This window comes from Cydia fagiglandana, chromosome 15 (assembly GCF_963556715.1).
Source record: "Cydia fagiglandana chromosome 15, ilCydFagi1.1, whole genome shotgun sequence".
In the NCBI taxonomy this organism is placed as follows: Eukaryota; Metazoa; Arthropoda; class Insecta; order Lepidoptera; family Tortricidae; genus Cydia; species Cydia fagiglandana.
Window position 1 is genome coordinate 5,413,788 of NC_085946.1, and position 22,720 is coordinate 5,436,507.

The 22,720-nt window shown below is 36.2% G+C and overlaps 2 protein-coding genes across 2 annotated transcripts in view; both read right to left on the bottom strand.

Annotated features, from left to right (window-relative positions):
* Window positions 1–1,321: 1,321 nt before the first annotated feature.
* LOC134671230 (polyamine-modulated factor 1-binding protein 1-like) lies at window positions 1,322–4,800 on the bottom strand. The gene is made up of 4 exons (XM_063529028.1): window positions 3,004–4,800; window positions 2,623–2,802; window positions 2,269–2,448; window positions 1,322–2,094 (listed from the first exon to the last, which is right to left on the bottom strand). The coding sequence occupies exons 1-4, from the start codon at window positions 4,798–4,800 to the stop codon at window positions 1,906–1,908; spliced, it is 2,346 nt and encodes a 781-aa protein (XP_063385098.1). The 3' UTR covers window positions 1,322–1,905.
* Window positions 4,801–7,204: 2,404 nt separating this feature from the next.
* Window positions 7,205–22,720, bottom strand: part of LOC134671265 (actin-histidine N-methyltransferase) — a 66,305-nt gene continuing 50,789 nt past the window's right edge. The window contains exons 5-9 of the mRNA XM_063529077.1: window positions 14,068–14,176; window positions 12,882–13,009; window positions 10,001–10,200; window positions 9,071–9,248; window positions 7,205–7,383 (exon numbers count right to left, since the gene is read on the bottom strand). Of these exons, the coding sequence (XP_063385147.1) occupies window positions 7,281–7,383; window positions 9,071–9,248; window positions 10,001–10,200; window positions 12,882–13,009; window positions 14,068–14,176 (718 nt within the window). The 3' untranslated portion in view covers window positions 7,205–7,280. The remainder of the gene's footprint in view (window positions 7,384–9,070; window positions 9,249–10,000; window positions 10,201–12,881; window positions 13,010–14,067; window positions 14,177–22,720) is intronic.

Here is a 22,720-nt window from a genome sequence, read left to right on the forward strand (position 1 = left end):
CAATCATGTGCTAGCCCGTTATAATAAGATAACTGCACCTATTTTCAAAATACCGGGTGTGGCCTGTAATACGAGCAAAAAATTTAACTGTAGGCTGTACTCCTCATACTGACCAATATTTATTCAGCAACTTTCAAAAATAACTTGAGGTTTGATTTTTAATACACTTTAAAGTTTATTCTAAGACGCAATGTATTGCGAATTTTGTTAAGTTTAAGGCGTGACAAGCAACGTCAATCACAATGATATGGCGTGGCGATGGCGTCCATCGAAGATAATATTTATTTTGTATGAAATTAAGGTGGGGTCTTGTAATTGCAACTAAAAATATTGAAGTCATAACTTCATCATCTGATAATTCTATATATATATAGGGAAATATGTTTTTCTGTAAAATTATGCATAAGTCAAATTTTATGTAGATTTTATTCTACTGTCATAACAAAGAAAAACTCTGAAGAATAAAGAGCTATTGCCAATAGTTCTGACAAAGGCAGCAATAGTTGCAATTACCCCTCCTGACCAGTAATTGCAACTAATCGTTTTATCTCCACATTTTTCTATGTGTATTGTCTATGTGTGTATTTTAAACACAAAGACTAAGAGAATCTTCATAGGATTGTGACACATATCTCCTTGTAACTACGACCAATTTCGCATAAACATACTTTTTTGCCGTGGGTCTGGTAATTGCAACTAATTTCTCAAAAATAGTGATGGGAACCTTACCGCAATTTTATCGACAGTCATGTAGTGTCTGCCATCGACACGCCAAGAAGACCATGGTAGCAGAAATAAAACTCAGGGATAAACTGTTATTTTTAAAATCATATATTTTTTATGCAATGTTTTTTAGTTGTTAAACAGACTAAAAAATAATAGCTATATTTTTATTAATCATCATAAAATAGTTTACTTATGCTTAATCAAACAGCCTTTTTACTTTTATCAGACTACTAAATAATTAGTAATGTTACGTAGTTACGTTTCCTAGCTTCAACTAATGACAAGAAATAAGTATTTTATGCATACTTAAACTATTTTATCTAGCTTTATCTTTATTAATCTAAATAAGTAACTTAATCAAACAGCCTTTTTTAACTTTTATCAAACTATTTACTAATTAGTAAGGTTGCAAAGTTACGTTTCCTAGCTTTAATTAATGCCAAGAAAAAAGTTTTTTATGCATACTTAAACTATTTTGTCTAGCTTATTTTTATTAATCATAATAATAAAATATTTTATGTTTATTTATACAGTCTTTTTTAGTTATATTTTGAAACTATTTACTAGTAACTAACAAGAAATAAGTCTTTTGGTATATACTTAAATTAAATAAAGTTTTTGTACTGAATACCATACTAATTAATATGAAAAATCGTAACGTAACGTAATTTATTACGTTTATAAGCTTCTATTAGTAACATGAAATTAGTTTTAACACTTAAATTAAATAACGTTTTTGTACTTAATACTATATGAATAATTGTTTACATTTCCCAAATGTCCATTCTCTCAGAAAGGGTAACTTGTTTACTTACATTCAAATATCTCTACCTTATAAGGAAATATCACAGTGTCTCTTTGTTCATTTAACACAGGTTTTGGTAAACGTGAGATCACATCTTTTTTTTCTATAATTGAAATATCATCTTCAACTAACCTAAATTCTCTGTTATTTTTATAAGATTTGAGTCCTTTTACTACAATTTTTTCTTGGTTGATTTGATCAATAAGGCAAACGTATTTGTAGGTTCTTTTGCCTTTGATCGACTGAAATGCAGCAAGAATAAAGTCTCCCTCGTTGAGATCGTTATTTACTTCGGAGGAATTCGGCACATCGTTCTGAAAAAAAAAAACTTGCTAACCGATCTTATATAAGTATGCATTTTTTGTATATATAACTTATATACTTACTTCCTTCCCTCTTAGTGATTCCACCATCCTGTTGTTAATAGATCTTTTCGTTACTCTTTCTTCTTTCATTTTAAGCATATCTTTTTCTTCTTTCGATGTAGATTGTAGCGGTTCTTGCAACTCTACTTCACAAGCGTCGTTCAAAGTAGATCGTTTTTTGGTAAAATTCACTTCTTTCTGAAAATTTAGTTTAATATTTAAACAACCCTATAAGTTATATAATGAATAAGTAATATAAAATAAATATATAAATTACATTTATATCATCACATATTTATAATAATATATATTTAACGTTATACAGTAAGTACTTATCCTATTTTATTGTGTATATAACTTAAATATACTTACTTCCTTCCCTCTTAATGATTCCACCATCCTATTGTTATTAGTTCTTTTGTTCACTCTTTCTTTTTTCATTTTACGTGTATCTTTCTCTTCTTCTTTCGATGTAGATTGTAGCGGTTCTTGCAACTCTACTTCACAAGCGTCGTTCAAAGTAGATCGTTTTTTGGTAAAATTCACTTCCTTCTGAAAATTTAGTTTAATATTTAAACAACCCTATAAGTTATATAATGAATAAGTAATATAAAATAAATATATAAATTACATTTATATCATCACATATTTATAATAATATATATTTAACGTTATACAGTAAGTACTTATCCTATTTTATTGTGTATATAACTTAAATATACTTACTTCCTTCCCTCTTAATGATTCCACCATCCTATTGTTATTAGTTCTTTTGTTCACTCTTTCTTTTTTCATTTTACGTGTATCTTTCTCTTCTTCTTTCGATGTAGATTGTAGCGGTTCTTGCAATTCTTCTTCACAAGCATCTTCCAAAGTAGATAGTTTTTTGGTAAAATTCACTTCCTTCTGAAAATTTTTAAACAACCATGTAAGTTGTATATCAAATAACTAAAATAAATTAAATACATAAATTACTTTTTTTACTACATATTTATAATTATTATATATTTAAGGTTATAAAGTACTTATCCTATTTTATTTTACTAACATTTATGAAATATGAAGAGAAGTAGGTAATTATTTTTTTTTACCTAAAATACGACTTACGTTTATATTGACATCCTTTTCTCCGGATATTTGTTTTCGTCTTTTATTTACTCTTTCGCTTTTTAGTTTAGGTTTCTTCTCTAAATTTTCGTTAGTAGTTGATAGTAATGGCTCTTGCAAATCTTCGTCAAAGCTCTCATCACACAACAATCTTTGAGCAAAGGCAGCTAAATCTTCATCATCAGAATCATCCATCGGTGTGTATGAACAATCGCTTTCACTGTCCGATTCCAAATTCTTTCTTTTTTTAGATTTGCTTTTTTTGTCAATCAACTTTTTCTGTTTCTTTTTCTCGTTTTTCTTTTTGTTGTTTACTCTTTTAAGTTTATTGAGTCTTTTAATTTCTTCCGCCTTTTCTTTTTCATCTTTCTTTTTTTTCATACGATCAATAGCTTCTTTGTAAGTTAATATCTCTGCTTCTTGACTAACGCGTTTTCTTGAAGTTTTAGGTATGTCACTACGTGAAATGGTCTCCAAAAGAAGTTCTTCAAATGAAACATGTTCATCTTTCTGTTTTTGATAGCTAGTTGAAGTGAGTTCGATATTGCTCAATATTTTGACGTTACCAGAGCCACTGTTGGTAATATTGGAATTGGTATTTTTAGAAAGTGAAATTAAAAACGTTTTAGGGTCTTTCACGCGTTTGGGTAGATCTATTTCTTTCTTCCCACGATTAAGGATCTCAAGCCACATGCTCGTGCACATACTCGTGAGTGTTGGAACTTCATTTCTGTCCTGACTTTTATCTTCCTGAGTGCCATTTTCTACCTTCCTTCCTTCTTCAGCATTATTATTGGCAACGCTATGAGACTGTTCATTTTGTTGGCGAATATGTTCTTCCCATTTTGACCATGAAAGCTTGTCAAACTTTTCTTTTGGAATTGTATCACGATTCAACGGATATATACCAGATTTTCTAAAGCCATTTTGAATGATAACTGGGTTCAAATCATTCCATATCTTAGTTATGATCCTGGCAAATTCTGGTTTTGGAAGCTTTGCACCCACATGGAGTCTTTGCCATTTTACCAATTCACTGTCCCAGTTGTCTTTCATAGGTTTCATTGTGCTGCAGTCTAATGGTTGCAGAATATGGGATGAGTGAGCCGGCAGTTTAAGAACTGTTATCTGGTTGGCCATTAGAAGTTCTATAACACTCAAGTCTACATGTGTTGAATGGCCATCAAATATTAATAAGACTGGCCTTTCCGGTCCAATTGCTGGTATGAAAACCTTTGCGATATAATTTTCGAATATTTTGGTTTCCATCCACCCCTTACGGCTTCCAACATACGCTGTATTAACATTTTCGTTTTCGAAAAAGCAATTCGACCCTAGTTGTTTCCCCTGAAATACTATCAAGGGAGGGATCTTTTTACCGAGCGCATTTGAAGCTAACAGTACAGTGGTGTTATTCCTTCCAGGGGACGCAGTTGTTCTAGTAGAAGGGTACCCCTTCAGGCCAACAACTTTAGTCTTGGTGGGGTCGTTGCAGAAGCTGGTCTCATCTAAGTTATATATATGTTGGGGTTTGTCTTCTAGTTCCAGTTCCTTCGTTATGCGCTCCAACAAATCAAAATAATTGTTAACAGTGAAAGGATTGCAGGCTTTTTTCCTGGCAACCTCTACGGACTGTGGTTTTTTGACACTTAATCTGTGTCGCCTTTTAAAACCCCGAAACCATTCTTTGCCAGGGTAATCATCTTTGAAACGAGTTATGAGTCCGTTCCTTTGTATATAAGCACATATTAATTGTTTAATCTCCTTTGATGTAAGCGGAAACTCACACTTTTCCATTTCGTGAATAAGAGCAGCCACTCTGCTTTCCCAAGCTGTAGATAATTCAGTAGGCCTGCCAGGCGTCGTTTTTTTGGCACCACGCGTTCCGTATACACGGTGAATTATAGTTGATCTTGGTATATTATATCTTTCTGAAGCTTGATAGCTGTTCATTTTTTTGTTTTGTACATTTTCGATTGCTTCCATTAAGTCATTAAGAGAATATTTTGCTTTTTTTTTACGTGTTGACATCTAAAAAAATATTTTTTATAATATATTAAAAACCAGTTGTATGAATCAAGTAAGTATAGTGCCTAGTTTCATCAAATTCCATTCGATCATTAAGCGGTAGAAACATAGAAAATAGCAAACAGGCGATACTTATTTATTTATTTAACCATTCGTTGTACACAATAAACTTATGAACAAAAACTACATGTAGAAAAACGACACAGCAGGCCCTGCTTATTTCTACAAAAAAACCTGTTACAGCAGAACTAAGTAAGTGAAAAGGCAATAAAAGATACGCGGATACAAATAAAAAGGCGGATAAATATGTATACATACCGGCACAATTAGCGGAATCTTTGTACCCCAAAATAATGTACACCCGGTCCGTCGTGGGTAAGAAGAACAAAATTTAACAATATTACCAATTTTGGATCTTTTTTTTGTGAAACTGTTCATATCAGCTAATTGCATATTTTTAAATTTCCATGCTTTTAATAAAAATAAGCAAAATCATACAACAAATTTAATATTAAACCATGGACATATTAATTTGGTACGTTGTATCTGATAACATTTTCATGAAAAATAAACGTAATTATCTTGTAACCACCCTTTTCTTAAGTTACGCTAAATGTGCCGGTGTGTTATGTTATTAGTGATTGTACCGATATATTCGTGTTCACTGCCACATCACTAGCTTTTTCAAATTTCATACAAAAATTGGCAGCTAATTGTAACTAACCTAAAAATTGCAAAATAGTTGCATTTACCAGACTTTGCATTTTTTGTCTGGTAAATGTAACTACAGAGAAAACTCGGAAAATATTCATCGTAGAATAAAACAAATACAAACAAAATGACTTACCGTGATTAGTTACAACTTTTCTTGTGAAAAAACTTGCGAGGAACCACTAAAAACTATTTTTTAGAATAAAAATGCGCACCGTGTCCATCCGACGCCAGCAGACTCAAAATGGCGGATGACAAAAAGCTTTATAACTCCCACAATTCTTGAGCTTGCAGCGCCATCTACATTTTTGAGGTAGAACTTTTAGTATTAAATTGAACGAGTCTGTCGTTTTACAATAAAGTAACCCTAGAGGGAGTTATTGAAGTTAGTTGCATTTACCGAATAGTTGCAATTACAAGACCCCACCTTACTTAAATAATGAAAAAAATACTTCATTATTTAAAAAAATTGTAGAACAAAAGTATCACCGTTTGAGGAGTACAATCTATGTTTTAATTATTTGCTCATGTTACAGGCCACACCCGGTATACAAGGCATACTTGCCTCCACTGACAGTAGCGATGATGGTTCATACTTATAATTAACTTTATCATAAAATTGTGTAAGGATCATTTAGGGTCCATCGTTGTATTTTATTTACTATTTATATCAACAATGTTTTTAAAATACCTTTTACCGTACTTTTTGTGCACAAAAAGAGAGACATATAAATTATACAGACGATTAATCTCCAATACTTACTTCATAGAGCCGTGTGCCTCTTTATTATTATAGATGGCGTCTTGATTTTTGTAGCTCTAGTTACTATTAGTCATTCTTATAACCTAGCTAGACAATAAAATAAGTTCATCAGGAAATATCAAGTGATTAAGTTGTGTTTATGGTGGTGCTTCCATACTCTGTAATTTGCCATTCCTATATCAGTGCAAGCTTGATTTAGACAGGTTTCAATAAAGATTTAAGAGAATTCTCTAAATGGCGAAAATGTTAAGTATTTGGAGATGGCGCCTCATTTGATTATGTGAGTAACTATGTAGAACTACACAGTTACTAGAGATTACTTTTATTAACTAGACAATCTAGGGTGAAAAATATAATGATAATTTGACGTTTTTGGCGGCGCTTTCATTCTGTGATTTGCCATTGCCAAGTCCATAATAATTGACGTAGACAGAATTTAAAAATGACCAAGACGAGCTCACTAATCAAACGTCGTAACGATTAACAGTCTGTATCGTTTACTTGTCTCATTATAAATCCGTACACGGCGTTAAGAACTTGATCACTGGCGGAAAAAAATGAAGAAATTGGAACCTTATGTAATTTTATTTTAAGTTCAAATTTCTTCACTAGAATATCTCGAGTTATCAACTTCTTCCCGCAGTGTACAGAAATAAACATTTAAAAATAAGGACTGCACGTGAGGTACCTTAAAAATAAGGATTGCACGTGAGGTACCTTAAAAATAAGGATTGCACGTGAGGTACCTTAAAAACATCGTCGATATGTACCTGTCTCAATTGTTGGCGGCGGATAGCTTCTGTAGTTCGGTTTCCAAGTAATTTATGGCACCGACTAAAATTTGCACTTCACATTGCTTCAGCAGTTTGATGTTTTTGCTGCAAAATAAAGACATCGCATTTAGGATCTTGCAGCGACAAACCTGTGTTGGCCGAATCGCTGGGTAAGCTTCGACCATCATTAGGAGCATTCCACGGGCTGTCCCGTACAAACGCATTTTATTTCCTGTGTTGCGACTTTTTTCTCGGCATTTAAAGCAGGCGATTATTTTTCTGTGCATATTTTTGACCATTTGTCATAGAAAAGGAAACTCTTATACCTTTAAATCTTCAGAAACTTCGCGTTTGTACGGGACAACGGTAGACAATTTCGTGGAATGCTCCATTAGACTTATATTGACCCGGCATATGAACCGTGATTACCTTTTGTATTGTTTTCGAGCTCTCGATATTTCGACACAGTTACATGTTATTCTTCTTAGTCGTGCACTCTTGACAGAGTGGTCGTGGTCATGTCACGGTCGATTTATGCGCCACCGCAGATGTATGTATATGCACGGTGTAACATGAGTAAACCGAATAATTTTAACCATGCATTTCTGAGGTCAAAAGAAGTAAAAAATGTAATATGAGCTAAGGTCAATTTCGCCAAAAAAAAAATTTTTTTTGTTTTGTTTTTTAAATTTTTTGAATGTATTTGTACATAAAACATAAATTTTATTGGTAAACTTGTCACTTAAAATTGATTTGAATTTTTTTTTTCGTATAACCTACTTTTTGCAAAATGTTACTTGTCACTTTTTGACATCTATCAATAAGGATATTTAGACTACGTCCCATAGCAGCAACATCACCATCAAAAAGGCCTTTTACACTTTGTAACAATAAAAACTTGTTTTTTTTTAATTAATAATATCTCTGAAACTAGGCGAATTTCAAAAAAGTTTATATGACATTTTTGTCTCTAAATATGATCAGGAATACGCTGTTAAAATTATTCGGTTTACTCATGTTACACGGTGTATAGGTCTAGTGAAACCAACCGTGAATCATTCATAACTGTTCGACCATCATGTCAGTAGGTACCAGTGGCGGCGCGTCCATAAAAGCCGATTTCCAACGGCTTGTCTGTTTTTCGACGTTTGAGCAGAGTTATAAAGGAAATATTATGTCAGCCAAATTAGCCCCTATGGCCCAAATTAGGCTTGCCTATGGATATGTTTGACGCGCCGCCACTGGTAGTGGTAGGTACTGAAGTTTCTAATAAAATACATACGTGTGCGTGTTATCGGTGGTATCTCTAGTCTTGTACATGGCCTTGATGAGTCCGCAGCGGGTGAGCAGGTACGTGTAGGCGCGCCGGGCGAGCTCTGCTCTGTGCTGGTCGCCGGGTAGGCCGTGGTTCGACCATCTTGTCAGTACTGAAGTTTATTATAAAATACATACGTGTGCGTGTTATCGGTGGTATCTCTAGTCTTGTACATGGCCTTGATGAGTCCGCAGCGGGTGAGCAGGTACGTGTAGGCGCGCCGGGCGAGCTCTGCTCTGTGCTGGTCGCCGGGTAGGCCGTGGTTCGACCATCTTGTCAGTACTGAAGTTTATTATAAAATACATACGTGTGCGTGTTATCGGTGGTATCTTTATTCCTGTACATGGCCTTGATGAGTCCGCAGCGGGTGAGCAGGTACGTGTAGGCGCGCCGGGCGAGCTCTGCTCTGTGCTGGTCGCCGGGTAGGCCGTGGTTCGACCATCTTGTCAGTACTGAAGTTTATTATAAAATACATACGTGTGCGTGTTATCGGTGGTATCTTTATTCCTGTACATGGCCTTGATGAGTCCGCAGCGGGTGAGCAGGTACGTGTAGGCGCGGCGGTCCAGCTCCGCGCCCACCGCGGCCGCGCTGCTCGCTTCCGTGGACACTAGGTCGCCGGGTAGCCCGTGGTTCGACCACTTTGTCAGTTCGTCTAAAATTTAAAGTTTGGTGTTGATGTTTTAGTATGTAGATGAAATTAACAATAAAGACGGATCATAAAAGCCAGTAAAGTGTCATTTCAATGGAACTTACTAACTATGTAAACAAACCACTATATTGAAAGATTTGAAACTGTCAAAAATGATGAATTTATTAGTGACTTTTGTTTACATAGTTAGCAAGTTCCGTAGAATGACATTAAGGTGACACCAACGCTAGACCCAATTTGCTCGTTAGGACCACTCTTGGGATTGTAACTTTACATACCTTATCCTTGATTCATATTGAAGATAAGATTATGCGGGGTTGTCTCCTCGTCATAAGCTAAGTGGCTGACATCAAACCTCAATCTGCTCAGTAGGACCACTCTAGCGCGGCGTGAATTGATTTATATTGAATACCCTAATGAAAGCCAGCAGCTCTGCGCTGATGGGATTGTAGTAGTAGTAGTAGTAAACACTTTATTGCACAAAACAAGTACATAACACAGAGAGAATACAATAAATGTGTACAAAGGCGAACTTACCCCCTCCTCCTCGGTACAAGCCATAGTGGGTGACACCAATAGAGACACTCTAGTGAATGTTGCTTAAAATGGCCACAGTAAGCGAATGCTCACGGAAAGCAGCTCTACGGGAGGAATGGCGACGTGTCGTTAAACAAGTCGCTCAAAAGTCTACATAATGGCCACGACCACTGTGTCAAGAGTGTAACGAAGAAGAAGTGAATGTTGCTACTACAAACCTTGATTCATATTGAATATCCTAATGAAAGCCAGCAGCTCGGCGCTGATAGGGCTGTCTCCACGGTACAAGCTATAGTGAGTGACACCGGAGAGCCCCAATCTGCTGAGTAGGGCTACTCTGGTGTCCCGGTGAGGGTCGCTTGAGCTAACACCGAGGGCAAGGGAGAGGCTGTCATGCTGGTTGTCTGGGTACACGAAACTGAAAAGAAAAATAGTATTCGTGTAGGGATAAAGGTAAAATAAATATAAGTAAACAGTTCACTTATTTTTATGACAAACATCATTACGTAACCTTTTACGCCCGAGTAAATAGAAAGCAAAAACTTGTTTTTTTTTTTTAAATATAACTAACAATGTGCTTTTAAATATAACTAACAACATGTTTTCCGGAAAGTAGCGTTTAAATACTTTATTTAAATTAATTGGCTTGCCTAAGTTGAGCGTTAGAAATTTCTCTCAGTCATATTTAGCGGAACTAACGTAAAGAAAAGAATAAAGTGCGTATGTAATCGATGCTGTGACAGTGTGACGCGGGCGCAAGTATTACGTCAGTGTTGTTCCTGGTACCTACGCCTCAATAGAACAATGTTGCTTACTTATCGGATACTGTTGACACTGATACATAAACAAGACAACGTTATATGAATAGAGAATTGAGTTTTCTGTACAGCCCTAATGGCTTAAAAAAATCCAATTAATAAATAGCCAAGCCATAATATTATATTTGTACGATTCAAACGTTTACTGTGTCTACTGTCCGACCGAAACTGGATTTTTTGCACAAACCGAAACCTTTGCTCTAGTTTCGGCCGAAACCGAAACTTAGGCCTGACATTACCTTTGTATACCTACAGTTTCGGCGCGGACGAAACGTTCTGCAGTTATTTGGCCGGCACCGAAAAACACCTTCGGCCGAAACATGATTTTACAGTCCGATACTACCGACGCCTGTAGGTACTTTTTGTACGTCAATAGGTCAATATCCACAGAACATTACCGCAAGTGAAAGCAGAAAAATTTAAAAATGAAAGATTAATATTTCAAGTACCTTTTTAGGTAGGCAGGTTGTACATATCGAAATATGACATAACATTGTCATAAAAAGCCACCTGATTATGTTTGTTTTCATGCTTTTAAATACGCACGTAGGTACGTACCGAAAAAACAACGTATATATAGACAGATAATGAATATGAACAGAACGAAGTGAGAGATTCTGTAACATACATATTATTTAATCCACATTCGATATAAAACTTTTAATTGACATCAATACAAACAAATACCTATGCCGAAAAAATATGACCAAAAACAACGCGCAAGAAAGTAATAAGTATTAAGTAAACATGTTAATAACATCATGTTAAGTCATTAACGTCGTGACATCCGTATGAAGCAATACAATTCACATAATCGTATTTTTAATGCCTTATAAAAACCCAATCCATGTTAAGCGTATTGCAAATTTTACGATACTTTTTTATGAGAAAGTGCAATAAAGAAGGAAAAATATGTCTCATAACGAGTAACATAATATCAGTAATATAAAACCATATAAAACAGTAAACAAGCCATCGTCCTTGTTAAAATAAATTGGAGAGGAAACACGTGATCCTTAAAAATAAAACTTTCTAGACGTAATTGGAAACAATCGCGGTATTATGACTACAAATAATAAGTTTTAAGTTTTATGATTTCCACAATATCAGTACGTCACGTAGATGCATTAAGCGTACCGAGTAAATTGCTAGGTTACTCTGAGTTTTTTTAATCAACGTTTTGAAGCTAAACAAAACCGTAAGCGTAACAAAAGTTCAGGGAGTTCAGGTATGCCCTCGCCAAATTCACCATTAAAGGGAAGTGGTAGGTAATAACTTTTTATTTAATTTAAACTATAAGTTCGTTGTTTTCGTAAGCGCTGGTGGCCTAGCGGTGAGAGCGTGCGACTTGCAATCTGGAGGTCGCGGGTTCAAACCCCGACTCGTACCAATGAGTTTTTCGGAACTTATGTACGAAATATCATTTGATATTTACCAGTCGCTTTTCGGTGAAGGAAAACATCGTGAGGAAACCGGACTAATCCCAATAAGGCCTAGTTTACCCTCTGGGTTGGAAGGTCAGATGGCAGTCGGTTTCGTAAAAACTAGTGCCTACGTCAAATCATGGGATTAGTTGTCAAGCGGACCCCAGGCTCTCATGAGCCGTGGCGAACTGCCGGGATAACGCGAGGAAGAAGAGATAAGTTCGTTGTTTTAGTATTAGAAAAAGACTACGAGATATTTTCGTGTCTTTTATTTTTAGAACGCTTTAAAAAGGCAGTTACTATTACTTATGCAAGCAAAATAACGTAAATAATCATATGTGATTCATAATTGTTACATATTTGCTGTGACTTATTTTTCAAAAGCGTTTTTCAATAAAAATACACGTCAAGATTATTTACACCTTTTTTCTAATAAGTACTAAAAAACGAACAACATATACAGCAGCGCTATTCAGAAACATATTTAATATCTATCCAAGAAGCATCCTTCACAGAAAACAGCAATTAAATCGGTCAAGCGGTTATAGAATTTTGAGTACTCCGTACTTTCTTTGTTCACAATGTACTTACGGGATCACTTCGGTCTTCAAATCGGTTAAATAATTGATTTTTTTTCTAGTGTCGGAAATTGACTACAGACAGAGCCTAACATGAAAGATGATATAATCTCTGAGAGGTACATATGATTGTAAAAAAATTGTCGGTACCCGTTATGCAGAATGAGATAGGCGTTAGGCCGGGCACTGTAGAACATAGATTTGTTCCCCAGGATTGAAGTCCCACAAGATCAATTGTACCTTACTTTACAACCCTATATAGTAGATAGAAATTCGTACCCGTTATGTAGAAAGAGGTCAGCGTTAGGCCTAGCCCCGTAGAAGATGAAGATTTGTTCGCCCGGTTTGAAGTCCCGTAACGCGTAGCATTCGCCTCGGTTCAGCTCCTTGTTGAAATCTGTTGTTATCTGGAAACAAACATTTTGACGTATAGATAAAGGAATAGCATAGCATTCAATCTCTAAATGTTACTAGCAACTGTCGGATATGAAAGTACCTCAGCTACATTAGCTGTTATATACCTTATACGATACTGCCGTAACACACTAGACACAGCTTAATTTACTGTCAAAGTTCAATGCCCTTCAGTTTCCTACAACAGGAAGACCATAAACAGCTGCATTGTTCATGTGCCTACTAGAAAGCTAGACACAGTAGACACATGTCCGTATTACTAACAAGAACACAGTTAACTGACCATCAGTAGACGTTATCTCGTCGCAATTAAGTTTAACATGATAATAAGTTTAATCAGTTAGTACCTAATCATGGTTACATAGGCGGGATATATGTACTGAACCCGGTCTTGGTCATGACAAGTCATCACTCATCACCATGGCCCATTTCTCAATAATGCAACCTCATGCAAACAATTTTCTAGAGCGAAACGAAGGCGGTCGCGTCCATGCTCTGCTCCAGGTTGTGACAATAAGTCATCACCGAGGCCTATAGGTCAGTAGACAGGTACACGTACCTTGCCATGCTCGTGGTTGCACACGTCCCAGATCGCTATGAAGGTGGTCGTGTCCGTGCATGACTGCTCCGGGTTGTAACGAGTCATCACCGTAGCTCATCTGTCAGCGGTGCATATATCTTGCCGTGCTCATGGTTGCACAAGTCCCAGAGCGGTATGAAGGCGATACTTGACAGTTCCAGGTTGTGACAAGTCTTCTGGACGCCTGTCAATAGATACTACATATATACAGTACCTTGCCATGCTCATGGTTGCACATGTTCCAGATCGCTATGAAGGCGGTCGTGTCCTTGCGTGGCTGCTCCGGGTTGTGACGAGTCATCACCGTAGCCCATCTGTCCACAGTGTACATTTTGCCGTGCTCTTGGTTGCACAAATCCCAGATCGTTATACCTGACTGTTGTGTATGTTTTAAGGCGATACTTGACAGTTCCAGGTTGTGATAAGTCTTCCCGTGGACGCCTGTCAATAGATACTACATATATACAGTACCTTGCCATGCTCATGGTTGCACATGTCCCATAGAGGAATGAACGCGGTCGTGTCCGTGGTTGACTGCTCCAAGTTGTTCTGACGAGTCATTACCGTGGACACTGCCCATCTGTCAACAATTAGAGAAACTCGATAAATAAATATTAAGTATGCCAAGAAGAAACTTATAATCCCAAATTCCTCAGTCTTATGATGACGGTTTTGGTTAGGTAAAGAATATGAATGAGTCGGGAATGGGGTATTTACCGAGAGATTTCCGATTAACAATTATCTAATTACTTTAGAGCAGCCTGTATGCAATGGAACTCCATGTTAAATCAAATAATAAACACACCTTAAAATGGTACAAAACTGTCACTAAATTTTGTTTTATTTTGGTGCCATTCATTTATGACGTAAGACGATTTTTGCCATTTATAATTTTCTAATTTTAAATTATTAAATCGGCGTATTACTGAGAATGTGATAATTTAGCCTACATACACGTATGTAGGCTGAATAAATCTAATAACCTAGCTTTTATTCAAAGGTAAGGTCTCTATATAACGAGGTCTCTATAACCCACATTTTTTGTAACACAATCCATTTACAAAGTAACTTGGTTAGCTAGTAAAAGACACAAGAAACATAAAACATTCTTCCACAGCCGATTAGCAACGGCTTTTAGTGAGAACAGATAAATGTTGCCATATATAGGAAGCGATTGATCTAGAATAGGAACAGATCACGCAACATCGCACATTCGAGCCGTGGCCATTCATCAATAGATACGTACATACCTACATTCTGTCAATTTGAACGAGTATGTTGGAAAAAAAATCTACTGTTCTGTAGAAAACGACATGTGATTCACCGAAATGTATGAGACGACAGATATTTTTTTTCGTTGTCGGGGTTGGTCCCAAAGTAAAAGTTGTTTAGTATGACCCACATACCTACTCATCCCTCAGAGTACGGTCAGACACAACAAAATCACCCTGTATGTATATTAGTTATACGAAAGTTAGGAAAAATGTAAATCTTACACAAGAAAGTCACTAGGGCTACAGCTAAGAGCTATTTAAGAATTTTATGGTAATTTGCAATGCTATCGCATTGCAAAATAATAAATATCAGCGATCTGTAGAGATTTATCTCTATTTGCAAAAGTATTCCAGGGATGGCAGATACTCGTGCTATTGATCCGCTACTATTAATGCTGACTGTACCATCATATCAATCTTCCTTGCCGTATCCGGGAATGGCGACTCCATCAACAATTCTTATCCTGATTATATAAAACCGGGCAAGTGCGAGTCGGACTCGCGCACGAAGGGTTCCGTACCATAATGCAAAAAAAAAAGCAAAAAAAAAACGGTCACCCATCCAAGTACTGACCACTCCCGACGTTGCTTAACTTTGGTCAAAAATCACGTTTGTTGTATGGGAGCCCCATTTAAATCTTTATTTTATTCTGTTTTTAGTATTTGCTGTTATAGCGGCAGCAGAAATACATCATCTGTGAAAATTTCAACTGTCTAGGTATCACGGTTCATGAGATACAGCCTGGTGACAGACGGACGGACGGACGGACGGACGGACGGACGGACAGCGAAGTCTTAGTAATAGGGTCCCGTTTTACCCTTTGGGTACGGAACCCTAAAAATGGCCTAATGTGGCTCACAAAACCAAACTTTGTCTTGAAGATGCGGTCACACGATGCGCAATGGAGTTGTGCGGTCGAGTTGCGGGTGTGGAGTGGGCTCAGAGGGGCTACCGCGAAAACCGAAATTCGCAAATTGCAATCTTTCTCTTTTACTCCAATGAAGGCGTAATAAGAGTGACAGAAAAAAAATGCCCGCAATTTGCGAACTTCGATGTTCGCGGTTATAGGCCAGGTCGCGTCTTGCGGACATGATGCTTAGCATCTTGGTCTTCCAGACGCTGTTGCTCAAATTGATCAACTTTCTTATGAACACTAGAACGCAATTCCGATTTTTGTAATGCAATGTCCTTCCAGCAGTCAGTCGGTAGCTACCACCAACATATTTCTTTTTCTTTTTTAGGGTTCCGTACCCAAAGGGTAAAACGGGACCTTATTACTAAGACTTCGCTGTCCGTCCGTCCGTCCGTCCGTCCGTCCGTCCGTCTGTCCGTCTGTCTGTCACCAGGCTGTATCTCACGAACCGTGATAGCTAGACAGTTGAAATTTTCACAGATGATGTATTTCTGTTGCCGCTATAACAACAAATACTAAAAACAGAATAAAATAAAGATTTAAGTGGGGCTCCCATACAGCAAACGTGACTTTTGACCAAAGTTAAGCAACGTCGGGCGTGGTCAGTACTTGGATGGGTGACCGTTTTCTTTTTGCATTTTTTTCCGTTTTTTTTTTGCTTTATGGTACGGAACCCTTCGTGCGCGAGTCCGACTGTTACTATTTTTTTTTACACAGATCGACCTAAATGCACGTACCTATGCAAGCGATACTGATTACGCATACTAATTACATCAGTGATTACCAGCATCATCTCTGTTTTTACTAAATTACTTAAGAATTTATTTGCTTTCAATGAAAAACCGAATACCGTTTCTTTGTTATTTGATGTTTACCGATTCACTGAATACCATTTGTAGCAATGCGTTTTTATATCGATCTATTTCGTAGTAACCGATAAAAACAACACGCAACTTTTGTTGAATGACTACAACTAGTTTCGTAGAAAATAAAATAGAATCTGCTCAATACCATCACTTTTAATACGATTTCCCGCGCTATAAACAAGGAGGCCAAATCGAACTTACATTTTGATACCTACCAAAGTGACGTCATTTTGTTATCTTTCGCGCGCGCATGCTTATATTTTGTTCTACATGTATAGGTAAGAAAATGGCATAATTTTGGCGTGGTCTCTTCAGAATCTTCTTCACAACAAAATACAGATATTTTAGGAGCAGAGTTAAAAAACAGTTTAAGTAAAACAATAACCAACGCAGTATCATAACGAGGACTATAACGTTTCTTGTTTTAGTATTTCCATGCTTCATTAAGAGGGGAAAGCTGTTTGCGAGTCATCTTTCTCATCTTAGCAAAGCTGCGTTCGTCAAACAATAGGCATTATAGGCAAGCTTTTACTTTTCGTCCAATTACGTAAATATTCACTTTTGTTTTGGCACTCATCTGCAGATCACTTTACCTTTCAGATGGAACGAAGGTATAAAATGAATGACATTACTAATTATTGATGCTTCCATATTCCCGTTGACCGCTAAAGACGACGACTGACGTGCGCGGCAACAACCAAATATTAACCTTCGTCTATTCCCGATAAGTAGTAGTAGTAGTGGTAGTAAAATACTTTATTGTACAAAAAGAAACATAAAACATAAAAGAACACACATCATTAGTACAAAGGCGAACTTATCCCTTTCAGAGATCTCTTCCAGTTAACCCTTGAGCAGTTCAATATTCAATAACGATCGGTGAGCGATAAGGTTCAATGACGCGCCGCCCACGATAGTGTGGCTTTCAAAGGGCTTTAATATTAGCAGACATGACAGCCTATTTTACAGAATGCTTATTTTTATTTTATTTGGGAATTGAAAATCCCTTTCTGATAAAATGAATTAAAGAGGTTTCCTCTAGTAGTACTTACTATCAGTTGCTATCAGTTATATACCGACCCTGAGTCTTGCAATTTTATTTTTTACTGAGGAGTCTGGGAGAGGTGTCATCTGTTCAATCGTCTATTGTTTTATTATGCACCCGTGAGATCGGCGTATTTTTGCACATCTAATATTATGATTTTTATCTAAATTAATAGATAAGCTCATTAAAGTACAATGAACATCAACAATACGTAACATTAGACATTTGTAAACTATAGGTTTACAGCAAACAAAGCTAGTTTTGATGTCACTTTACGAACGTGTATTTCATAACAGCGGATATGTACGAATATTTCACTTCAAGTTGGTAAAAATTACGAAATACTTAGACGTAATGAATGAGAGTTTGCGCAGCAATCGGTAATAAATGGAAGAAAAGCGGACTTCGCAAAAACGCTGTGTTAAAACATTAAAGGATGCATTCAACCGGCTCTCGGCGCGATTCGGGAAATGAATTAGAGATTAACTAGATAGGATATAGTTAAGATATGTGACGTCACACGGAAAAAGGTATCTTATGGCGGTTGGCGCTTACGCTATTATTAACGCCGCTCCAATATTATTGCGGCGCTATGCGACGTAAACGTCAGCTGGCCTTTTTCCGTGGAATGTCACATATCTGGACTATTTCATATCTATTGATTCTCTATTTCATTTCCCGAATCTAGTCCTTCCCCGTTCGCGTAGTTCCCGAAGCCAGTCGCCATAAGGTACCTTTTGCAGTGGAACGTCACATATCTTTACTATTTCATATCTAGTGAGTCTCTAATTCATTTCCCGAATCGAGCCGTCTAAGTAAGACTATATGGTTACAGTCGACGTCAAATATATGTGTACATTTTTCGCTTTACTAGGAAGTAAGGTGCAAACGTGTATACATATCTTTGACGTCGACTGTACAAACGAAACTACTTTCGTGGTGATAAACTATTAAACTTTAACGAATACAAGCGTCACTTCAAACTTTCGTTAACTTTAACTATTACTGATAAAGTGTAGCGGTGCAATTTCGACTGCGGGGTAATTTCAACAAATCGAAATATCTTCCATGTTTGACATTATTGGCTAGAGTCACACACAACACATCTTTTTCGCTATCTGGACGTATAGGGCAATCTAGTTAATAATGAAAAACATGGAAGCTATTTCGATTAGTTGAATTTATCCCGCAGTCGAAATTGTCCCGCTGCACCTTAAATCTATATATATACAGTGGAACCTGGATAATTGCAATCTCAAGGGACCGGCCAGTTTTTGTCAATTAACCAGGTTTTTCATTTAAGCAGGTCGTGTCAATTAACGAGGTTCGAAAAATAGTTGTGTCAATTATAGAGGTTTTCATTAATAGAGGTTGCGTTCTGACAAATTTCTTTTATGGAGGTGCAAATAACCATTTAAAGTAGATTTACACGCTTACGTTCTGGGTTTCTGGTCTATATATTGCTTGTGTCGATACTTGCACTTTTACACTACATTAATTTTACCACTTTATTTTCTTATCATTTGGGTTTAAAAAAATCCCTTGAATTGTAGAAGAAAGTTTTATTAGAATGTAAAACGCATACTTTGTTTTTTATTGATTTAAACTATTACAGATACCCAATAAATAAATTGAATTCTGGATGGAGATATAAATAAAGTGATCATTGCTATTAAAATATTGTTTCTGCTGTCTACAACTACATTATTTCAATTACAGAGGTAATAAGTAAGACTCGTTTCAATAATAGAGGTAAAAACAAGAGCAAAATAACGGATTTTTTTAGCACAGTGTCAATTATAGAGGTCTTAAGTTGCGATGTGGTCAATTACAGAGGCAAAATTACGAAAAGCACTAAAATCTAAATTGCAATTATAGAGGTTCCAAAATTTCAATTATAGAGGCCTTTTGGTGTCAAGGGACCGGGACCGGACTTTTGGTTGCAATTATTGAGGTTTTCCATTTATCCAGGTGCCAATTAACCAGGTTTCACTGTAAATGCAAGTGTCCTGACTGACTGATTCATCAACGCAGAGCCGAAACTACAAAAGCCAGAAAGTTGAAATTTGCACACCAGATTGCATTTATAAAGTGTGCAAGAGATAAGAAGCGATTTTGAGAAATTCAACCCCTAAGGGGGTTAAAAAGGGGATGAATGTTTGTATGGGGTTAAAGTTTTTTTTTAAGCTAGGAATTTGAAACTTCGAAAAAGATATAATATTAAAATACAGGAAAACTAATTTCAGCGTTTTTGAAAATTCATCCCCTAAGGTGGTGAAAAAGGGGTTGAAAGTTTGTATGGATATCAAAAATTTTTTCGAGTGGTGGATTTGAATTTTTGTATTTAGGGATATTATTAGAAGACTACTAATTTTAGCGTTTTGTAAAATTCATCCCCTAACAGGGTTAAAAAGGGGTTGAAAATTTTAATCCATTACAAATGCTTTGAAAGTTCTTAGAGTCATAATAGCCAATAACAAAAAAAAATTGCAAAATTGGAAATTCAACCCCTAAGGGGGTTAAAAAGGGGATGAAAGTTCGTCTTCGGGTGCAAATTTTATTTTAAGCTAGGAGCTTGAAACTTTGTAAAAAAGTATCGAATTCAATATCGAATTTTTTGAGTGTGGGCCTTGAATCTTTGTATTTAGGGATATTATTAGAAGGCAGGAAAAGTAATTTCAGCGTTTTGTAAAATTCATCCCCTAACAGGGTTAAAAAGGGGTTGAAAGTTTGAATCCATTGCAATGGTTTTGAAACTTCTTAGAAAGGCATAATAGCCGATTACAAAAAAAAGTAATTGCAACGTTTTTGGAATTTCAACCCCTAAGGGGGTTAAAAAGGGATGAAAGTTCGTCTTGGGGTGTAAATTTAATTTTAAGCTAGGACCTTGAACTTTTTGCATAAAAAAGGTATTAAATTAAAAAACATGAAATCGAATTCAAGCATTTTTGAAAATCATCCCCCAAGGTGGTGAGAAAGGGGTTGAAAGTTTGTATGGAGATCAGATATTTTGTGAGTGCGGAACTTGAATCTTTGTATAATAGGTACCAATTATGAGAATACAAGAAAAGTATCTTCAGCAACCAACATCAAAATCCACTTGACTTAAAACTTCATACAACTTGCTAAAAAAGAAAAGTACCTAAGTACTTAATTTCAACATTGCTTGGATATGAAAATTATAGGTACTAAAGATGTAAAATGTTGAAGATATGATTCCACGCGGACGAAGTCGCGGGCAACAGCTAGTACCTTATATAGCACCCGAGGTGCTTACCTATACACGAGGCCTTATAATAAACTCGACACTTCGTAACCGCGTAATACTGAAGATTACCGGCAAAACATTCTGTGGTTTAGCCAAACGCAAGACCTAAGGAATATGAAAGTAAATTGCAGAGAATACTTAGTTGCATAAGTATTTCTTGCATAAACGATAAACAATAAGTATACTTAAACGGAAAATGATAGATTGAATGTTTGCTAACTTCTTCCTTTTGATGTAACGAATGACAATAAAAATATAAAAACGAAAAAAATATGAAAACGAAAGGTGAAAAGCGAATAAAGTAATGAATGGAAGTATTAATCATTGTAGATATGTGTTTCAAGCATTGACACAAATAAAATTACCTATCGAAATCCTTAATAATTGCTAACGGTTTTTTTTTTTGGTTTGTTATAAGTAAATGCAACTTTGCTTTGCTACCATTATGCGCTATGTTTATGTGCATTGATAAACTTATATCATAATGGCCTAAAAAAACAATAAAGCGTGATCTTTACAAAGATAATTATAGAAAAAGAACCAAAAATGTAGATACTTACGTGCTAAAAGGCTTTCAATATATTAAAAATTGTTTATTACATTATTATTTGGCTTTAAATAAATACTTATACTTACTACACGGCACATCTTTTACGTAATTGAATATACAGCATTACCAATATATCGGCACAAAAATTCTCGTGTCTTGTTCTGTCAATCAAAAATGTGGTATCTATGTATCGATGCATACAGATTTACTGCCTTTCAACTTTGAGTATTAGTGATACGAGATTTTATTCAAAGCCAGTCGATATGCATAAAAATTTGCCTCGCTCACGATGATCCAGCGCTAACACAGATTGTATAAGCATTACTTGCAGATGCGCCACGTTGCACGTAACGAGCTTTTTGCATCTCACGGAGATCTCTCAATAAACGATACGAACTGAAAGTAAGAGTCGGGTACGCGTGTGAACCCGCCTACAATAACCTGAGTACAGACATATATGATCACCTAACCTACTAAGCTGTGTGTGCCAGCGATCTAAAGGTCAAAGCACAAACACCAAATAACACATGGAGTTTTTTTTCGTGGATAGCCTTTTTAGTCGATTTAAAATGTAGTCTATGTCACCCACGATTTAAAGACGAATTTATTTACATCTCGTGCATTAAAGTGGCTTAATAACAAACAGAACGTAAACTTCGTTAAAAGGATGCAAAAATATTCAGTACCATACTTTCTTGTGGCTCTGCGATATGTGGGTTTAAACCGTAAAAGTTAAATACTAAATCAGTTCTTGCATTAATTTTAATGCCTTCAAATAACCACTATTTGTTCTTACCGGGATTGGAACCCGGGATCTCCTGCTTCGTAGACAGGGTCACTACACACGGAGGCGAAATAAAATAAAATATATTTAACTATTTTCTTAGCAACCTAGGTAAACGTGTTAATTATCTTAGAACACTATTAGTCAGGGTACGTGCGGCGTCTATTGCCGTCGTGCGTCTGCGGGCTCACCTCATTAGTTTGTTTGCTATCTAACATCTGTATTATGTAAATTGTAATGAGTTCATTACAATTTCAAAATTGCGACGTGAGAAAAGGTCTGAGGACATGTTACAGATAGATTGCACGGGGAAATGATAACAGGCTACGTGTTTTGAATGCTAATTATTACTCTCTCCTAACCAATTTTCATTTATTTTCGTGACTTGAAAAGTTAAGTTACGGAATAAACTCTTACTCTTCT

Bases quoted from the DNA above. Each gene is read 5' to 3' on its own strand.
- LOC134671230 (XM_063529028.1), bottom strand. From the start codon at position 4,800: ATGGAAAAGTGTGAGTTTCCGCTTACATCAAAGGAGATTAAACAATTA. The intron at 2,803-3,003 runs GTAAGTCGTATT...AAAAATTTTCAG, and splicing joins AAAAGGATGTCAATATAAAC to AAGGAAGTGAATTTTACCAA. The intron at 2,095-2,268 runs GTAAGTATATTT...CTAAATTTTCAG, and splicing joins AATCATTAAGAGGGAAGGAA to AAAGAAGTGAATTTTACCAA.